Here is a 16,775-nt window from a genome sequence, read left to right as displayed (position 1 = left end):
CATTATTTTATTTTAGCATTTCTAGCACTCCAAAAAAACCCAATAAATATATACAAATCCATAGTAAAACAACAATATGAACTTAGGAGTACACTTCAGTAAACATTTTGAAACAAAGCTCTCTTTGTGTGTGTGTGTACGCACATACATATCTCACACAGTTCTTTGCAATCTAATAGATGCAACAAAAGGGCAAAAAAGAACACAGAAAGGAAAAGGGAACAAGGTACATTAAAGCTAACCAGGTGGAATGACCTCTGGTGGAAGGATCAAGATAATATGCTGGCAACAGTATTCAAGTACAGTGGTACCTCGGGTTACAAACACCTCGGGTTACAGACTCCGCTAACCTGAAAGTAGTACCTCGGGTAAAGAACTTTACCTCAGGATGAGAACAAAAATTGCATGCTGGCGCTGGTGCGGCAGCAAGAGGCCCTATTAGCTAAAGTGGTATCTCAGGTTAAGAACGGCTTTAGGTTAAGAACGGACCTCCAGAACAAATTAAGTTCATAACCAGAGATACCACTGTACTATTGGAAGTCACTCTACTTCCTAGACATGATGAACATTTCCATTGGCAATAGGCACAGAAGATGACTAGCAACAAGAAGGAAAGTGAAGAAAGAAAAAGCTCCTGTTGACAGATTTTGAATGTACACAAAGAAAAACATTTGTGGATAACACCATGGAATGTAAAGAAATAGAAGAAATCAAAGAGCAGAGGGTGGGCACGGCAGAAAGGTCAGAAAGACTCAGAACATAAAAAAGCCATTTGATTTGAAGGAAGTTTAATAAAGGCAATTTATCTGTGCCCTTATCTGTGCTGTGGGCAATTTCCAAACTTTAGTAGAGCAGTTGAAAGAGACCAGGCAGTAGTTATACTCCAGGTTTGGAGGTATGGTGAAGGAAGTATGGTGAACTGCCCAAGGAAAAGAAATTAAGGGGCTTTTGCAAGAACTGGGGAAAAACAACAGAGCCCATTTGGAATGTCGTCATGATCAGTCCTTTTCCCATGAAAATGCTTTACAGTGTTTTCCTTACAGCATAATCCTATACATGTCTACTCAGAAGTAAGTCCAACTGCATTCAGTGAGACTTACTTCCAGGTTAGTAGGTATATAGGACTGCAGCCTGAATTAGAGCACTTAGAAAAGACCACATTGAAGTGGATCATCTGAGTGGATCTCACAGGAATGATCCACCTATTGATGGGTATTTCCCGCAAAATCCATGAGGATTTTCTGTTATAACACATTCACATTCTCACACTGATGAAATCACCCTGATTCCATTACTGTGTGTGCTTGTGAAAGAGAGAGCAAGAGAGAGATGATAGAGAAGAAAGTGTAAAATTGGAGGAGACATCAGTGAAGAGTCAACAGAAAATACTACCATGGGTATGACTCAGGAAATTTGACGTAAAGCAGAATGATGGATTCAGTGAGCAGACAGATAATACAGGGAAGACTTATTAGGTGAATCACACTTGAAAAACTAGCCCTTTTATTGACACCTGAGGAAGAGATGGACTCCACTGTGTTTAGATACTGAATTCTCTCCAAAATCCAGACCAGCTGCCTGGTAAGATTGGATTTGTCCTTCATTCAAGGACGTTATACCTCCATACGGGATACTCTTGCAAGCCACTCCAACTGCATAAAACTACAGATAACAGTTTTCTGTGGGGAGTGACACTGGGGCATCCATTCAGGGTATCAAACCAATGCCCTTTCCCCACAGTGTTGGAGGATGTGCCAATAGATTCAAAGCACTTGCCAATGTTCCTCTTTTCTCTTGATGATGGTTCTAGCTGATTAAGTGCCAAGTCTCTTTTGATTACTGTGCCCACCAAATATATGGTTGCAAACACTACTGCAGGGTGCCTAACCTGTAGCTCTCCAGGTGTTATTGAACTCCCAACTCTCATCAACCCCAGCCAGCATGGCCCAATGGTCAGGGATGATGGAAGCTGCAGTCTTATCTGAAGGATCTCTGGTAGGCACTCTTGTCCTTAAAACTTTTTCAAAAACCTGAAATTCCATATTTCGCAAAACATTTATCTCTTTAACCAATGATAAAACTGCTTACCTTTCTAAGATTTTGAGGAAGAGGGGATAAGAAGAAAGTTATGCTTTTTCCTTCCAGTAGTTTTGATTGCCTGTCCCTGCTCTATTGGTCTGTAAATTGTTTACAGTATCATGAGCATGCAAAATGTTGACAGAAGAATCCAGTTCTGTTCTTCTCTGCAAAATATTACTTTTACATTAATAGCCCCCCTCCTACTGGGTTTTAGGTGCCCTGGGCAGCATCTCCTGTTAAGTTCAGACATTTTTTCATCTCCTACAATGTTACAAGAAGCTCAGCAATTACCATTCATATGAAGAGTAACTACTTAGCTATGTGCTTTGGGGGACTTTTTTCGGTGCCTTTACTAATAGGCCACCTTTATCAGTGCTAGAAAAACCCCATAGCTACTGTGTTCCAAACAAAATCCTTGTGACACTGATCCCATTTAAAACAAGCAGCGGCAGTAGAACTCAGAACCACTACAATACTGTATCTCTTTTCCTGTCACCTTCCACACACTAGAATGAGAGAACAGAGCAGAAAGGGGCACAGGGGTTTATGTGAATCCTACGACGTCAGTGTGGATCACATTAACTGCATGTTCTTATAGAGATGAGAAGCCAAACGTGTGAATTGCATGTAAACATCACCGTGGCTATTCATGAGGTTTGTGAGAGCTTCTTGACCCTCCGTGTGTAAAATCTATTAATTCTGCATGCCGCGATTGCTGAGAAAATGTATGAATAAATGAAAGGTTAAGAAAGAAAGAAAGAAAGAAAGAAAGAAAGAAAGAAAGAAAGAAAGGAAGGAAGGAAGGAAGGAAGGAAGGAAGGAAGGAAGGGGGAGGGGGAGGGGGAAAAGAAAAGAAAAGCTAGCACTGGAAATTTTGTAGCTCAGAACCATGTGAATAGGAAACTCTGAAGAAAGGAAGGTTAAGAAGAATGAATACACAGCAAAATTAGATCAAAATAAAAATGGAGGTACACATCAAATGTTGACCGTTGTCTTCTCCTTAAAAATACATACATACATACATACATACATACATACATACATAAGGCAAGTTCTGAAGGCCGATAGCACTTATTGTGAACTGTTTACAGAATCCAGCCACTGACTAGAGTACCTACATGGCAGGAGTGCCAAATTGGCCCTGCGACTGTGGGAGCCCAGGGCTGTGGGTGCCATGCAACGTGCATGGCCCTGGTACTGAAATTTGTGGGTGCCTTCATGGGGAATTTTGTGGGTGCTTGGGCACCCAGGACCCCACAGAGTTGACACCTATGCTACGTTGCCATCTAATGCTCTCCAAATGGCTCCTCAATGCAACTCACTATTTGCCAGGTGGCTCCACTGCATTCTAACGGCCTCACACATGTGGCTATGTAGCAGTTCAGAGAACTTGACACAGATACCAGCTTACCAGTGGAGTAGGGAATCTGCATGCATAAAACAGCTGCTGCATCTTCCCCAACCTTTACTGGATTCTGCTACCTGCAAGCAGAACGAACCCATCCATCCTTCATTTACGTAGGTCAGTACTGAGTGCTGTTGCACATGAGTAAGCTGAGCAATACAAGAAATACAAGAAGCTGTATGTGCACATCAGTGGGGAAACAGAAAATGTGAGCTGATTAATGGATAAGGTGCTTACCAGGAGAGTCACATGATGCAAATCAGGGTGTTCATCCCCATTGATATTTATTTATTTATTTATTTATTTATTTATTTATTTATTTATTTATATGGGAATACATACCCTCAGGCACAAACTGGAACTACAATACATGGCTTAACCACAGATACAATCACGTTACAACTCATACACAATATCTTCTTGCACTTAATTTTCTCTAATGAGGGCCTTGTAGACTGTCATCCCTTTCACAACTGTCATACTTTACATAAAAGTCCCAATTTCAAAAGATAACAGATGTTGCATGGATTTTTCAGCTGCTAAATCTTGAGTAGAATTAGGTATAAGAAGACCAAAAGGTACAACTGTTGTGCAATATATATGTAGGCAAATGGCAAATGTGTTTAGAAACTTTTTTTTTAACATTTCAGCTTATATGTGTATTTTTTAATGAGCTGAATTTTTAAACAAAACACCTAGCTGACTTTTCCATTTTTAAAGAATCTAATCTATTCAATCCATATATTCCCTTCTACCTAAAGAGATCGCGAGCCAAACCCATCTCACACTGGGCTATGGGGAGTTTGCATTGAGAAGAGCTTTCCTCCACTTGCTTCTGATGTCTTATCCAGCCTTCTTCCACCCACCAATGGCAAAAGGACTCAAGCATCACTCCACTAGCCAAGACCTCCCACTTCCACCGCTCAAATGGGCAGGCAAAAGAGCTTCCAGTGATACCCCTGGCAGCAGAGCCCTGAGGGATGCCCGGAAATTGGGTGTTCCAAGGACACTGCAATTCTGAGCTGACATGCACTGGATCATAAGCTACTCTCACAGCCAGTGCTGGTGAGCATCAGGCCTGATGTGGGCCCAATGACTGTATCAGCCTGAAACTAGTGCACATATAAGGTCCATTCTGCCTGCCCACACCTGCTACTGCCACCATGAGTGGCTGGAATGCAGGTGTAGTGGTGGCCTCAGCACTTCACAGACCCTCAGAAGTGGCAGTAGGAAGTTTGCATTGTCTCAGTAAGACAACCACATTTTCTTCACTCAGTCCTAGCAACAAATTAATCATCCGGTCATTTTATTGCTTACATGTGTTAAGAGAGCTTGCAGCTTTGGTGAGTTAGATTGAAATGATCACTTACAATTTCCGGAGTTCAAAGGCTTTATTCATGCAGGAGCAGATTTATCTTGGTTGGAGAGAGAGAGAGAGAGAGAGAGAAAATAGCTCAGTTTTCAGGAGTGGGGTTAACAGACAAAGATGCTACAAACAAGTTTACTAGACAGTGTCCTCATGTGTTTTAAAGTAAAATGTGCATTAACTAGAAGCTCAGAATAGAAGGAAATGCTTTTCTCCAATTTAAATTATATAAGCAAAATAGACTGTTAATAAATATATCTACCATGTAGCTTGGTCTAATAATAACAGAGTGGGTGGCAAGATCTACATTTCTGTTCCCTTGATTTAAGTATGAGGGACTGCATCAAGGACCACAGACTCTGACCACAGACTTTTAATCAAGTCCAAAGATTAGGGTTGAAGATGAATATGCAAAATTTTATATATTTTTTAATTATCTTCAGTGAGGCCTACTCCCAAGTAAGCATGCATAGGTTTGCAGCTGTAGTCCCATTAAAGTCCAGCTTAAGTTCCTAGTTTCAGTATTATGCATAAACTTTCCACAGTGTTGCCCCTCAGACAAAGCATTCCCTTTGCACAATAACCTGCCAGAACCTCAAGCATAAACTGGAAGTTAAAAACATGTAATTACAAACACAAGTCTTTGCCAGGTCATGTCCTTTGAACACAACACTGACTTCATAGCTATTGGGAAATGAGGGAAAATCTTCCCAGAGGAGAGCTTTAAAAAGCTTTATATCACAGTCAGTGGCTTGTCTTTCAAAGGACTGGGCTTCAGAAGTGCCAGAGGCCTAACAAATGAACTATACTAGCCCACAAGTTCTTACATGGTCATGGATGGATTTTCTCTGAGCTGAAGGTCCTTTACTCTGAGCTGTAAGACTCGTTTGTTTATTTTACAGGGTAAAGATTAATGTTACCATAATGTTAAAGATTACATAGTTCTCTGCATACCAGGAAGTTTCCTTAAATAAATAAAATAAATAAATAAAATAAATTTAGTTTTCATTGTCGCTGCTTTCCAAATTTCTCAGTATTCCTTTCTTTCATGAATACTAATAAGCACCTCACACTTCAGCAGCTAAGACTGCAATCCTAAACACACTTTATCTGAGAATAAGTCCTGTAAAATGGGTCATACTTCTGAGCAGACATGTATAGTGTTGCACTGTCACGTGTTTTACTTCCCTTATATATCTTGTGCAGTTGCGTACACATGTTGTATAAGACTGAATTTCCAGAATCTGGAGTTCTGAGGAATATATTCCCACATTAGAAAAGAGAATTGGCTGTTCACGAAACAAAAGGTGCAAAGCACCTCTGTAAATTACAGATATGAAGTCCTTAAATGACCATGTTAAATGGTATTGTTCTTGAGGTGGATGCAGGATGCTTTATGACATACTCATTTGTGCTCCAGAGACCAACACCAAACTCCTCCACCTCCTTCTAAGTGGTGCAAAGGTGCTTTCTGTCAACCCCCTTAAGGTGAGAAGGGAGTCAGGGAACTTGGTCCTTAAAGAGTTTTCTTGTCTTCCTGTCAGAGCAGAATAAAATGGCAAGAAACGGGATGAGGGATAAACTGCCACCAGTTAAAAAGAAGCAGACCAGGAAGGTGCCTTGTCACCATGGCAACGAGGCCAGGAACATTTCTGAAAGATGGGCTTTTTTGCTTGCTTTTCACCTGCCAATCTTCCTCTTCCCTCCTTCTCTTCCCTCAAATGTAACTCTCCCTCTGTAGGAGACACGCTGTGACATTTACACTCCCACTAATAAGCCGGCTGCATGATGGGCAAACTCCTTGGGAGAGCATCTGTCACAAAGCCCAAACAGCAAGGCTCTGCAGCTGAGGGAAAGAGTTTGATTCTCTCAGGCAGTTAGTGCAGGGATTGGTGCCTTTCCCTCTCCCCCCCCACCCCCATTTTTCTTCATGTTCTATTATTACTAGTGCTATTAAGTCAGGAGACTGTAAGAAAAAGCAGCAGGCATGGTCTTTTGGAGCCAAGAAGCCAAGGCAAGCCATGGCAAGCTGGAATTGTTTTCTTGCCTTTGCGGTGTGTGGCAATGACCCTGGTGCCAACATCCAGCTGGGAAGGAACTATGTGATTGCAAGACAATAGTCACTCTCCAGAGAACCTCTTTGCAATTAGAAACGCCATCCTTCTAGCAAAGAAAACGTGAAAGCCAAGAAGTGGCAAGATGCCTGTGGAGCAGTTTCAAGCCTAAATCTACATTGTGACAACTGGATTTTTGACAAGTGCACACACTCCCTCTCTCTCCCTCTCTCCAGCCAAGCTTCATTCGGCCTCATAACCCATATTTTTCATGCCATTCCACACACCCTGGCCTGTCTCGACTGTGGTAGCAAGAAGGAAAATTAGGATCACGGCTCTGAGTCCCAGTTGTGCCATGCAGCCTATAGACATTGAGCAGATGTATAAATGGCACTGCTGCTGATTGTACTTATGTGGTAATTCAAGCTTGGGTGTATTTCCATTACAATTACATGCCCCCATTGGCAGCTCATTAAGAATCAAAGCACTGATGTGTGGATAGGTTTCTATCAGGAGATCTTTGGAAATCTGAAAGAAGGAAATTTGAACCCCACTTGCAAACACAGCACACCCTGAACATATCTCTCTCACTCAATATCCATTTCCCCTCTCATTTTGTGTGAGTGAGAGGAAGGGGGAGGGACAAACAAAAAGCATGAGCCAATATTTACGCTTCTAAATGTGAAAAGAACATGATCAGATCTTCAAAGTGGAGACCGGCTGTCAAATATCCCCTTTCTGCAGATGGGCAACTAGTGTGATGGGTTTTTGAGTACCAGAATCGTGATAAAATACATAATTCAAAAAAGGCTGGAATGTTTACAACTAGAAAATGCATGAAAGATGAATCTGGATTCATGGTTCATCGGCATGGGAAAGGCTAGAGAAGAGTTGAGGGTGCATTGAGCTCATTTCTGGAGCAGAGATTCTTATTTCCATCTCAGAATTTTAGGGTTCTGAAGGACTGAGTAAGCCAATATAATAAAGGAGTGCAGTCTACTAGCATTCACATTTCAGTGCCTAAAGAAGAGAGGGGAGAACAAATACTCCATGCCAAAGGTATCTGCATGGTAAGCTCCATTGCCAGAAAGCAACACTATAATTTGAATTTATAGGTCATATAGCTTTGGGGTTATGATGAAGCTACAAAGAGGCTGTGTGAGGGAACTAGAAGTTTGACTGCCTATAGATGAATACATTATAACTGATTATACTAAAAACTCACACCAAAATCGAAAATGATAAATAAAACACGAATCTGACGAGGGTGTTGCATTTCCACCTTCCTTTTGAAAGAATGACAAAAAGTTGCATCATAAAGTTGCCAAGCTTTTATCCGTTGAGATGGATTCTAACAACAGCAGAGATCTCAGAAAGCACAGCATATGTTTCCAGTATCCCCTGCAAAAGAAGAATTGGCTGTATCTAAAGATCACAGATTTGTGATTCAATCCATAGGCTTTAGCATTTGAAAAATACACTTTGAACACTTTGAACCAGCTGTGTTTTATTGAGAGAGAACTGAGTAGGTGAGCAAGTAAAAGTAAGGCAAGCATCCCCGCTGCTGAACTGGAAAAGAGGAGCAAGATTAAACATTTTAAATATATATATATTCCTACTTGTAAAGACCACTATCAGTTAATGAAAGCAGACAAACATTTTAGAGTATGGCGGACATTTCGAAACATATTTGCTGCATTCTGAATCATTTGGTTTCAGGGCAGAGGTTGTGTGTCGACTTTTATCAAACTTTATAATATTTGTCTGGTTTTATCTTACATTTACATTTGCCAGCTGCATTAATGACTGAACCTGATATTTATGACAGCCATGACAAAGTCCCTTTTTATTTGAAAGGTGTAATATGGTCTTGGAACCATACTGCTGAAAATTCAGGAACTGACTGAAGTACACACATAAACAACACTGTTCTATGTTAACCTTTTACGACTCAATAATCCCTTGTAGAAATGTTCCTCTGACTTGAACAGCCTATTCAAGCACTATTTACCTCAGGTAAACCCAGCAACCATCTGATATCTGTGGTCTGCATATTGTTAACTAGATGTGAAACTAGTTAACTAACTAAAACTCAGACTGAAGATGATGTATAGAATAGTCGTCACATTAGACACCAATGTTTCCTGTGCTGCTAATGCTAATACCGGTATTACAGATCAGCTTCTACCTTTGTAAAATAGGGAAGAATTATACCTATATATTTAACAGGGGCAGATAAATTACTGGGTGTTTTTAAAATCAGTTTGCAATCGACATCAAACACTAAAGATGATCCATAGGCCCTCGTTTATCAATAAAAAAAAAAAAATGCATCAAGTGAACTTAGGCACATAATAACTGCTTTTTTGAATAGAAATCAAATGCATGTCTATGGTGAGCACCTTTTCAGTGTCACTGCAACCTGGATATTGCACAAAGGGGGAGGGCTATGTCAGAAGAGAATAAAGCAAGTGATTTTGATTTGTTGCTCAGCAACAGAAGTTGCGGGGAAAACAATCAAAGAAGAAAAGGAATAGGCATTTCCAAGAGAGTGAGTTATTTTAGGAGAGGAAAAGATTGGAGACTAGCAAAATGTCAGCTCACAGTAGATAACATTTTTTTATATCAATAATTGAAAGTCCCTAGGCATTTGAGGGCACATAAGTATTTAAGGATGATTCAAAACATCTAGTCCACACCTTTCCCAAAGAGTTGCAAAGCCACTGAAGTGTTTAATCAACTTTGTGTGTTCAGTGGGGGAAGAATATTCAGATGCAAAGATTGAAGTTGAAATGTCTTCTGTGTGTTTTAAAACAAGTGGTGGCTTCCCAGGCTTATTGTCTCATATGTAGCACTTTGTGTCGTTGTTCTGAAGAATAGTGTTGTGCTAACAGCATGTTTCCCCCTCCCACATCCCTTCTCCCTTTTCCTTTCTCTTGTAGGACAAAACAAGTGCTTTGAGTCTCAGCAACGTAGCCGGTGTTTTCTACATCCTCATCGGTGGGCTTGGACTAGCCATGCTGGTTGCCTTAATCGAGTTTTGTTACAAGTCCAGAAGTGAATCAAAACGGATGAAGGTGGCAACACATTCACAGGCCTTTCACACCTTCTTTATGATACCAGCCAGACTCCTAATATTCCTTTAGGAATGGATCCAGACTAGGATGGCTATTAGGGTAGAACGTCAATATTTAAAGGCCAAGGAAATGAATTTTCCCTGGCCTATTTAGTGTTCAGCTGAATAAGACCTGAGTAAGAGCGAATTTGCAAATGGTTTGTAGCCGGAATTAATAGTTGTGGGACATGTGCGGAAGCCTATGTTTCCAGCATTCTTAACAAACACAAAACCTAACCTGGTGTGAAACAGAGTTTAAGAACTAAAACAGGCCAGGTAATCTGGCTCTCTGTCCTTGCTAAAATGGGATTGCTCTGGGCTAATTTAAACATATCTCACCATGGCTATTCGATTGGTATTGGAAAGTTGTTCTGGGGGGAAAAGGGAGAGAGAGAATCCTTTGCTGCATCCCCAGCCACCTGCGTGTGTAAGGTCCATTTGATTCCTTTTGCTGCACCGCTGGGGAAATATCTAAGAGACAAGTTGCACAGGAAAGATCCACAAGTTTCAGGTGCACAGTCCTTACTCAGGTGTGAAATTTACTATGTAGCCTTGAACAACTTGCCTTACAGAGCCATTATGAGGCAATTATTCATCTAAATGACACAGGATACCATAACATTTGGGATTGCTCTAAGAAGCCTTGCATTGCTTATAACAGAGAAAATATTCTCAGACATCACAAAAACAGGTCTTCAGGGCAGGTTCATGCTTAATGAGGTCACTTTTTGTGAAGCCTCCTGATGGTGTCACATTTAACCCATGCAAAGATTTCAGCTCTAAAATTAGCTCTCTGCCCTGTGTGGAAAAGTCATTGTGTCCCAATCCAATGAACCACCGTTGAGTTTCTTTGCAGAAGCAGGGATAATTTATGATTGTCCGTTCAGCTTTGTAATTCTGAATCAGTACTTTAAGTGCAGAATTGTTTACATTTGTAAGGAATTCCAAAGCCTTAGAGTGACATAGCCTTTGCCCGCCATCTTGGTCCCATGATCTGTGAACTCAAGACATACCCAAAGTAATGGTTGTGCATTTGTTGTCTTTGCTGTTATTCATTTTTTGTAAAGAAATCACACTTCTACAGAGCATGAATACATAAAGAAATATCAACGCTCTCCTTCCAGCACTCCTCTGCCTTCTTCCACTCAGTTTCTCAACCCATTAACCACAAAATAAGAAAAGAAAGAAGGGAAAGCTTGTGCAAACCAACTTTTCAGGTGGAATCTGAACAGCAAATAACAGTCAGCTGACAACTATTTTAATTTGTACGCAACTGTAGAAACGAATGCCAGATGGCACCAGGCTTTTCCTTTTATTAAAAGTAACTCTGTCCTTATTAACCAGGTATAACATGAATATATCTCACAGTTAATACACAAATGAGGAAACGGGTTTTAAGGTGCAAAGGTTTTAGAGAGGCAATATACCTGTAACACCACAGCCACCTTGTGATATAGGTTAGGCTGAGATATATTATTGCTTGCCCAGTGACTTTCAAGCTGATGGATATTGAAACCTGGTTTCTGATATTCATGCCAAACTGTCTATCAGTTGCACTACACTTCAAGTTTAGCCTATACTGCTGGGGAACCTGTGGCACTCTAAAGGATGTTGGACTACAACTCCCATTATCTCTGACTCTTGGCCAGGCTGGCTGGTGCTGATGGGAGTCCAACAACATGTGGAGGGCCAGAGATTCCCAAGTCCTGCTCTGTTGTATATGAAAACACCCTTCAAATTCAGTTTTTATTGTGTTAGGAGAGACAACTATGTGGAAAAGCTTATTCATTACACTCTTGTGATCTTTCACTCTTATCCTTATGATAATAAGCAATTCTAACTAGTAAAGGACTTGTGCCCTGAGAGAAGAAAGAAAGTTTTAAGACTTTCTTCTACATCATGCTTACCTCTACATCATGGTCAATGCTTATCACAATATTTACAAATTGGGTTCATGTTGCTAACCTTGCCAGCCACCCAAATGTCCTTCCAAAGTCAACCTCCTTGTTGCACTTCTTTCCGTTTGGGAGCTGGAAGCGGGTGACATGCTGAAAACTAGTGGGGAAGAGTGAGGCTTGGCAAGGGAAAAAATGGGAGGAGGGAGAAATGATTAAACATCCGCTGGTCTTGTTCAGTCCACCAAATATCCATATTAGTGTTATGAAGAACACAATTTCCCCTAACCATGACTTAAGTATATTTCAGATATGGGATAACTGAACTGTTTCCATTGGACCACCTAAGATGTTTTTTTAAAAAAAAAAAAAAAACCGCAGTGGCAAACTTTCTACCCTAAGATACGTTCTTAACATGTGGGTGTTTTTTGAGCAAGAGGGAAAATAAACTCTGATAGAATAAATATTAATGACTTTTAAAAATGTGTTTGCTCTGAATATGTATGCCTGCATAACTTGTTCATTTCTAAGCAGAATTGACAGGGAAGGGATCCAAGAGTACTAGGCTAGACTGAAGAAATAAAATGTTGTCTATTACAATTGCCCAGCCATTGCTAAGGACAGGGGGAGACCCCCCTTGTCTCTCTTAAAAAGGGTTTTTGTTTGATCCCACAGCAATCAATCAATGAAGCCATACGAACATCAACCCTTCCCAGAGCATCTGCGGCAGGAACCAGCAGTGGAGAAAACGGACGGGTGGTGAGCCACGATTTCCCCCAAACTATGCAGGAGATTCCATGCATGGGTCACAGCTCTGGGACACCCCTGGGAGCGACGGGATTATAATTACCCTTGATGGATATTCTGGGTGAGAGCAGGGTCTCCCTAACCCCAGCCTCTCCAGTGCTAAAAACCAAACCGTTCAAGAAGAGGGACAATGCACTGGATCTTTTAGAGGAAACCAGATTCATTTTCCTTTGTTTTTGTTTGTTTGTTCGTGTGTGTGTGTGTATGTGTTTATTTTGCAGTAAATCCACAGGCAGAAAGCATGACCTGTACTGCAATAAGGAGAGGGCAACTGGACTGAACAAAATTTGGAGACATCCCTGAATACACGGTTACAGGAACACTGAGGAAGACAGCGCCATTTTGTTTTTAACTTGGTTGTTAATAAGTTCTTAGTGTGTGCAATATATATATTTTTCTTACTAATTCCCGTGATGTCAGGGTGATCTCAGCCCTGCCCTGCTCAAAAGTTTAAAATCAGGTTTAGTTTGGGATGCAAACCATACATGTCTGCGCTACTAACAGTGAAAGGGGGTGGGTGGGAACAATTCCTCTGAGACAACAGGACTCTACTGTGTTTTAAAGTTGTTGCAACAAAGCTAACTAGGCCATCGACAGAGAATTCCACTATTGAATGAAGGATTTCTGAGGCAGTTGAAGCGGAAGCCTAACATGCAGAAAGGAGTAGGAAGACTTCTGAATGGGATGCCAGTGGTTGTATCTGGATTTGAGAGAGCCTAGTTAAACAGAGGTTAATGTGACCTGTATTCCTGAGCTTGAAAGTGGCTATCTGAGTTTAAATGTTGTGAGTGTGGGAAATATCAGTCCCCAAAATGGGAATTTGACAGGCTACCACAAGGACAGGTCAGCAGCCGCCTATGACCATGGCTGTTTCCTCTAGAAAATGCAAAATATCAATATATCTATAGATCACATATCATCCCTCACTGCCTCACTGCCTTTTCAAGAGCCATTTCCTCATTCCCACACTACTGTAAGGTTTCCTTTCCATGGTGATCTTTGAGTAGAAAACCATTCACCACCAGTTAATGATAGACATCAGGGCTGTTTTGTATACATCTGGTTTATTAGTCTTTGCAAGCCAGATCTGATGGACATTCCATGGAATAAGTGGGCTACATGATATTTATGATGACCAAAAAGTAATAATTTTAAAAAGTTTCCACAACAAGATGCCAATATTCACCTAGATCCAGCCTTCCATAATAATTGCTTGCAACTGGCCACAGTTAAAAAGCAAAATCGGTTTCAAGAATCAAATCTTGGCCAGCAGCATCATTTGCAGAAAAGCCAAAAGACATGGTTTCCATCTCATCCATCATCGTGAAGGGAAGTGGAACACACAGAACTGACCAGCTGGTACCCTACTTGCTACCGATATAAAACCCAATCTCTCAATGAAACACTGAAATCCAGAGAGCTGTCCAAAGCACAAGACAACAGACTTGCTAGCAGTATTTCTCCCAGTCATGTGCTCCTTGACATCTACATTGAAACAAAAGCTTCATTTGTGTGTGCGTGTGCGTATGTGTGTGATATCACCACCGTGAACAGTGAAATACTCGAACAGAGTGGAAAACGTTGCCCTGAAGAAAAACCATTAAAGGGAAGTATCTCCTACTCCATCGTAGGTCTGGAAGAGGCCCAACCCTTCCTTGGCGATTTCCTGTCCTCACAAATGCATCTGCCCATGACTGGATGTTATTTCCAGACTTTACAAGGGGCTAAATCTTCCTCCAAGTGCCAGTGCAAAACCCATCAGTATAACAGCAACTTGTTATATCTAATATCTGAGACCTGTGTGTAACATAAAAGTGTAAAATAGGAGACTGTAACATAGAATGGAAGCAGAAGGATGCGATTAGAGGCTACAGACTGAAATGGCTTTGTTGTGGGGACCATCATGACGTCGCTTTAAAAAATGTGTGTGTGTGACTGGCAAGTGGCTCTAAACAAATAAGCTACCATACATGACTTTCTGTGCTTATGAAGCTTCAAAAACTATTAAAGACTGGCTTCTAGGAACTGATTGTACCATTCAGCACTATGTCGTTCCATCAATTTCTTCCACTCATCTTAAGACGACATCTTCATAAGACTGGCAGCACAGAACCTGCAGATCCCCTTCAGAGGGCACAGCATGCCTAGTGCCTGTTTTGTTTTCTCTCCGTGCTGCTGGAAGCCTTTTTGTCTTCATCTTCCATCCAGCTGTTTGTCATGGCTCAGATCTCAGCCTCCGATAATAACTCTTCAGGGTCTTGTTCTCCGTGTGCAATTCTTAATTCTTATTTTTAATTTTATGTCTGCTTTGGTTACATTTTGAGTTTAGTTCTGTGTGTGTCTTTATGGTGTGCACGGCTCACAAAACTAAGCCTGTTTTTGATGAAGAGATCTTTTGGATGTCCAAGAAGAGACCCGATCTTTCTTTCAAACACAAGAGTTTTCCAGAGCTCCCACAACTGTCTTACACCGTAAAATACAATGGGAGCAGAGTGCAAGGATTTTCTTCTGTATGGAATAAAAAATATAGCCCATAAAACTTTGAAAGAGATATAGAGAGAGGGAGAGAGAGAAACCTCAGTTGCCTTTGTGGCAAAGGAATCAAAGAGACCTATCTGACAATTGAGCCAGCCAGTTAGATGGGTTTGTGGGGAGAAGCCTTCTATGATAGGACAAATGCCTGTAACATTAGGACATGAGACTCATCTTTGAAATGTTTTTGATCAGTGGAAGGGTGGGAGCAGAAAAAGAAGAATGATTCAGAAGAAGAGGGGAAATGTTAACTTGTAATATGTATTTTTACTACACTTTTCTTAAATATAGAATAATGTGGTGGGGAGGGGGGAACCCTTAAAGACATTGACATTTTTCTCAACAAGAAACCATATTTAACAGTTTTGGCTTTCATTAAATTTTGCTCTTTGGTACCTGGATTTTTTATTTAAGAGTTATGTTTGTTTTCATTCATCATCTTTGGACCACTACAAATGTTTTGCAGATTGATGTTAAAAATTAAGAAATATTGCCATATATAATATGGATGCTTTCTCCATTTTTCTTCCCTGGCCGTATTCCTTTGTACTAAGACCAGATGAGCGGAAGAAAAAAAAAGTCCTGTTATCACCACTGCCAATACAGTAGCCATCTATGTATGGTAAAAGTAAATCCCTCTAAATCTTACCAGAAATGACACAGAGTTAACTGATTTCCCACATGTTTGTTTAGCTTTTGGAAAATTGTTTCAGACTCCAAGCATTGGTTTTAGGTGATGCTACCAGGATCTTTAGACCATCCAAGGTCCTGGTCTATATTCATTTCAAACTGAGCCCAAATCCAAGACATTGGGATCTGGCCTGAAATGGACTGGCAGAACATCCAAAATACATTTTGAGAGTCCAAGTTTTGCAGAATTTGCTGGCTTATCTATAATCATGCCAAGCAAACCTCAGTCTGAGCCAGAGTCCACCTGTGATAGCTCTAGCAAGACACAATTCTCTCAGCTGGGAATTGGATGGCATTGGGAGCTGGATGCAATCCCAACTTCCCAGCCATGTCTAAAGTTTACCAGAGCTCAGCTGCCCTACCAGCTTAGACAGGGAAGTGGGGAATGGGAAATGCCAGAGAAGCAGAATTTTTTTTGTCAGTCAGATTCTCTGACATGTTACCTGTTATACTCTAAGGTGAATCCACTAAAGATTTATGAAAATGTTCAGGATATATGAACCTTGATTATTTGATCTTATTTTTCACTTTAGTGTGCCACACTAGAAATGGCCTGGTACAATCTGGTACTTGAAATGTAGAAAACTAGATTTATTCTTGACTGTCCTTGTGTACAATACTGTGTTTTGGAAGTTGGCAAGTTTCTTCTAGACTCAAACCATTTTCACTGAATGCATGGTTAGTGTAATGACACTTTAAAAAACGGTTCAGAAAGGGGAAAGTGTGCTCATGGTACAGGTTGTCAAAAGTAGCAAAGCAATTCCTGTTCAACTTCTGCAGTTCCACCCAGGTTCCAATTTCATATCAAATTCCTGCCCAGGAATTCACTTGA

General features: G+C 40.8%; 1 protein-coding gene across 7 annotated transcripts in view; it reads left to right on the top strand.

Annotated features, from left to right (window-relative positions):
- Positions 1 to 15,654, top strand: part of GRIA1 (glutamate ionotropic receptor AMPA type subunit 1) — a 193,490-nt gene extending 177,836 nt beyond the window's left edge. For 2 of the 7 annotated variants that reach the window (XM_083603830.1, XM_083603829.1), the window contains exons 15-17: positions 9,847 to 9,981; positions 12,569 to 12,673; positions 12,943 to 15,654. In XM_083603830.1, the coding sequence (XP_083459956.1) occupies positions 9,847 to 9,981; positions 12,569 to 12,673; positions 12,943 to 12,945 (243 nt within the window). In that variant the 3' untranslated portion in view covers positions 12,946 to 15,654. Of the gene's footprint in view, positions 1 to 9,846; positions 9,982 to 12,568 lie in introns of those variants that run through there. The other 5 variants (XM_083603827.1, XM_083603826.1, XM_083603828.1 and 2 more) reach the window with 4 other exon arrangements.
- The last annotated feature ends 1,121 nt before the right edge of the window (positions 15,655 to 16,775 follow it).

This window comes from Podarcis filfolensis (genome assembly GCF_964270895.1).
Source record: "Podarcis filfolensis genome assembly, chromosome: 2".
NCBI lineage: Eukaryota > Metazoa > Chordata > Lepidosauria > Squamata > Lacertidae > Podarcis > Podarcis filfolensis.
The sequence above is the reverse complement of the archived record's forward strand: the minus strand, read 5'-3'. Positions and strand labels throughout refer to the sequence as shown.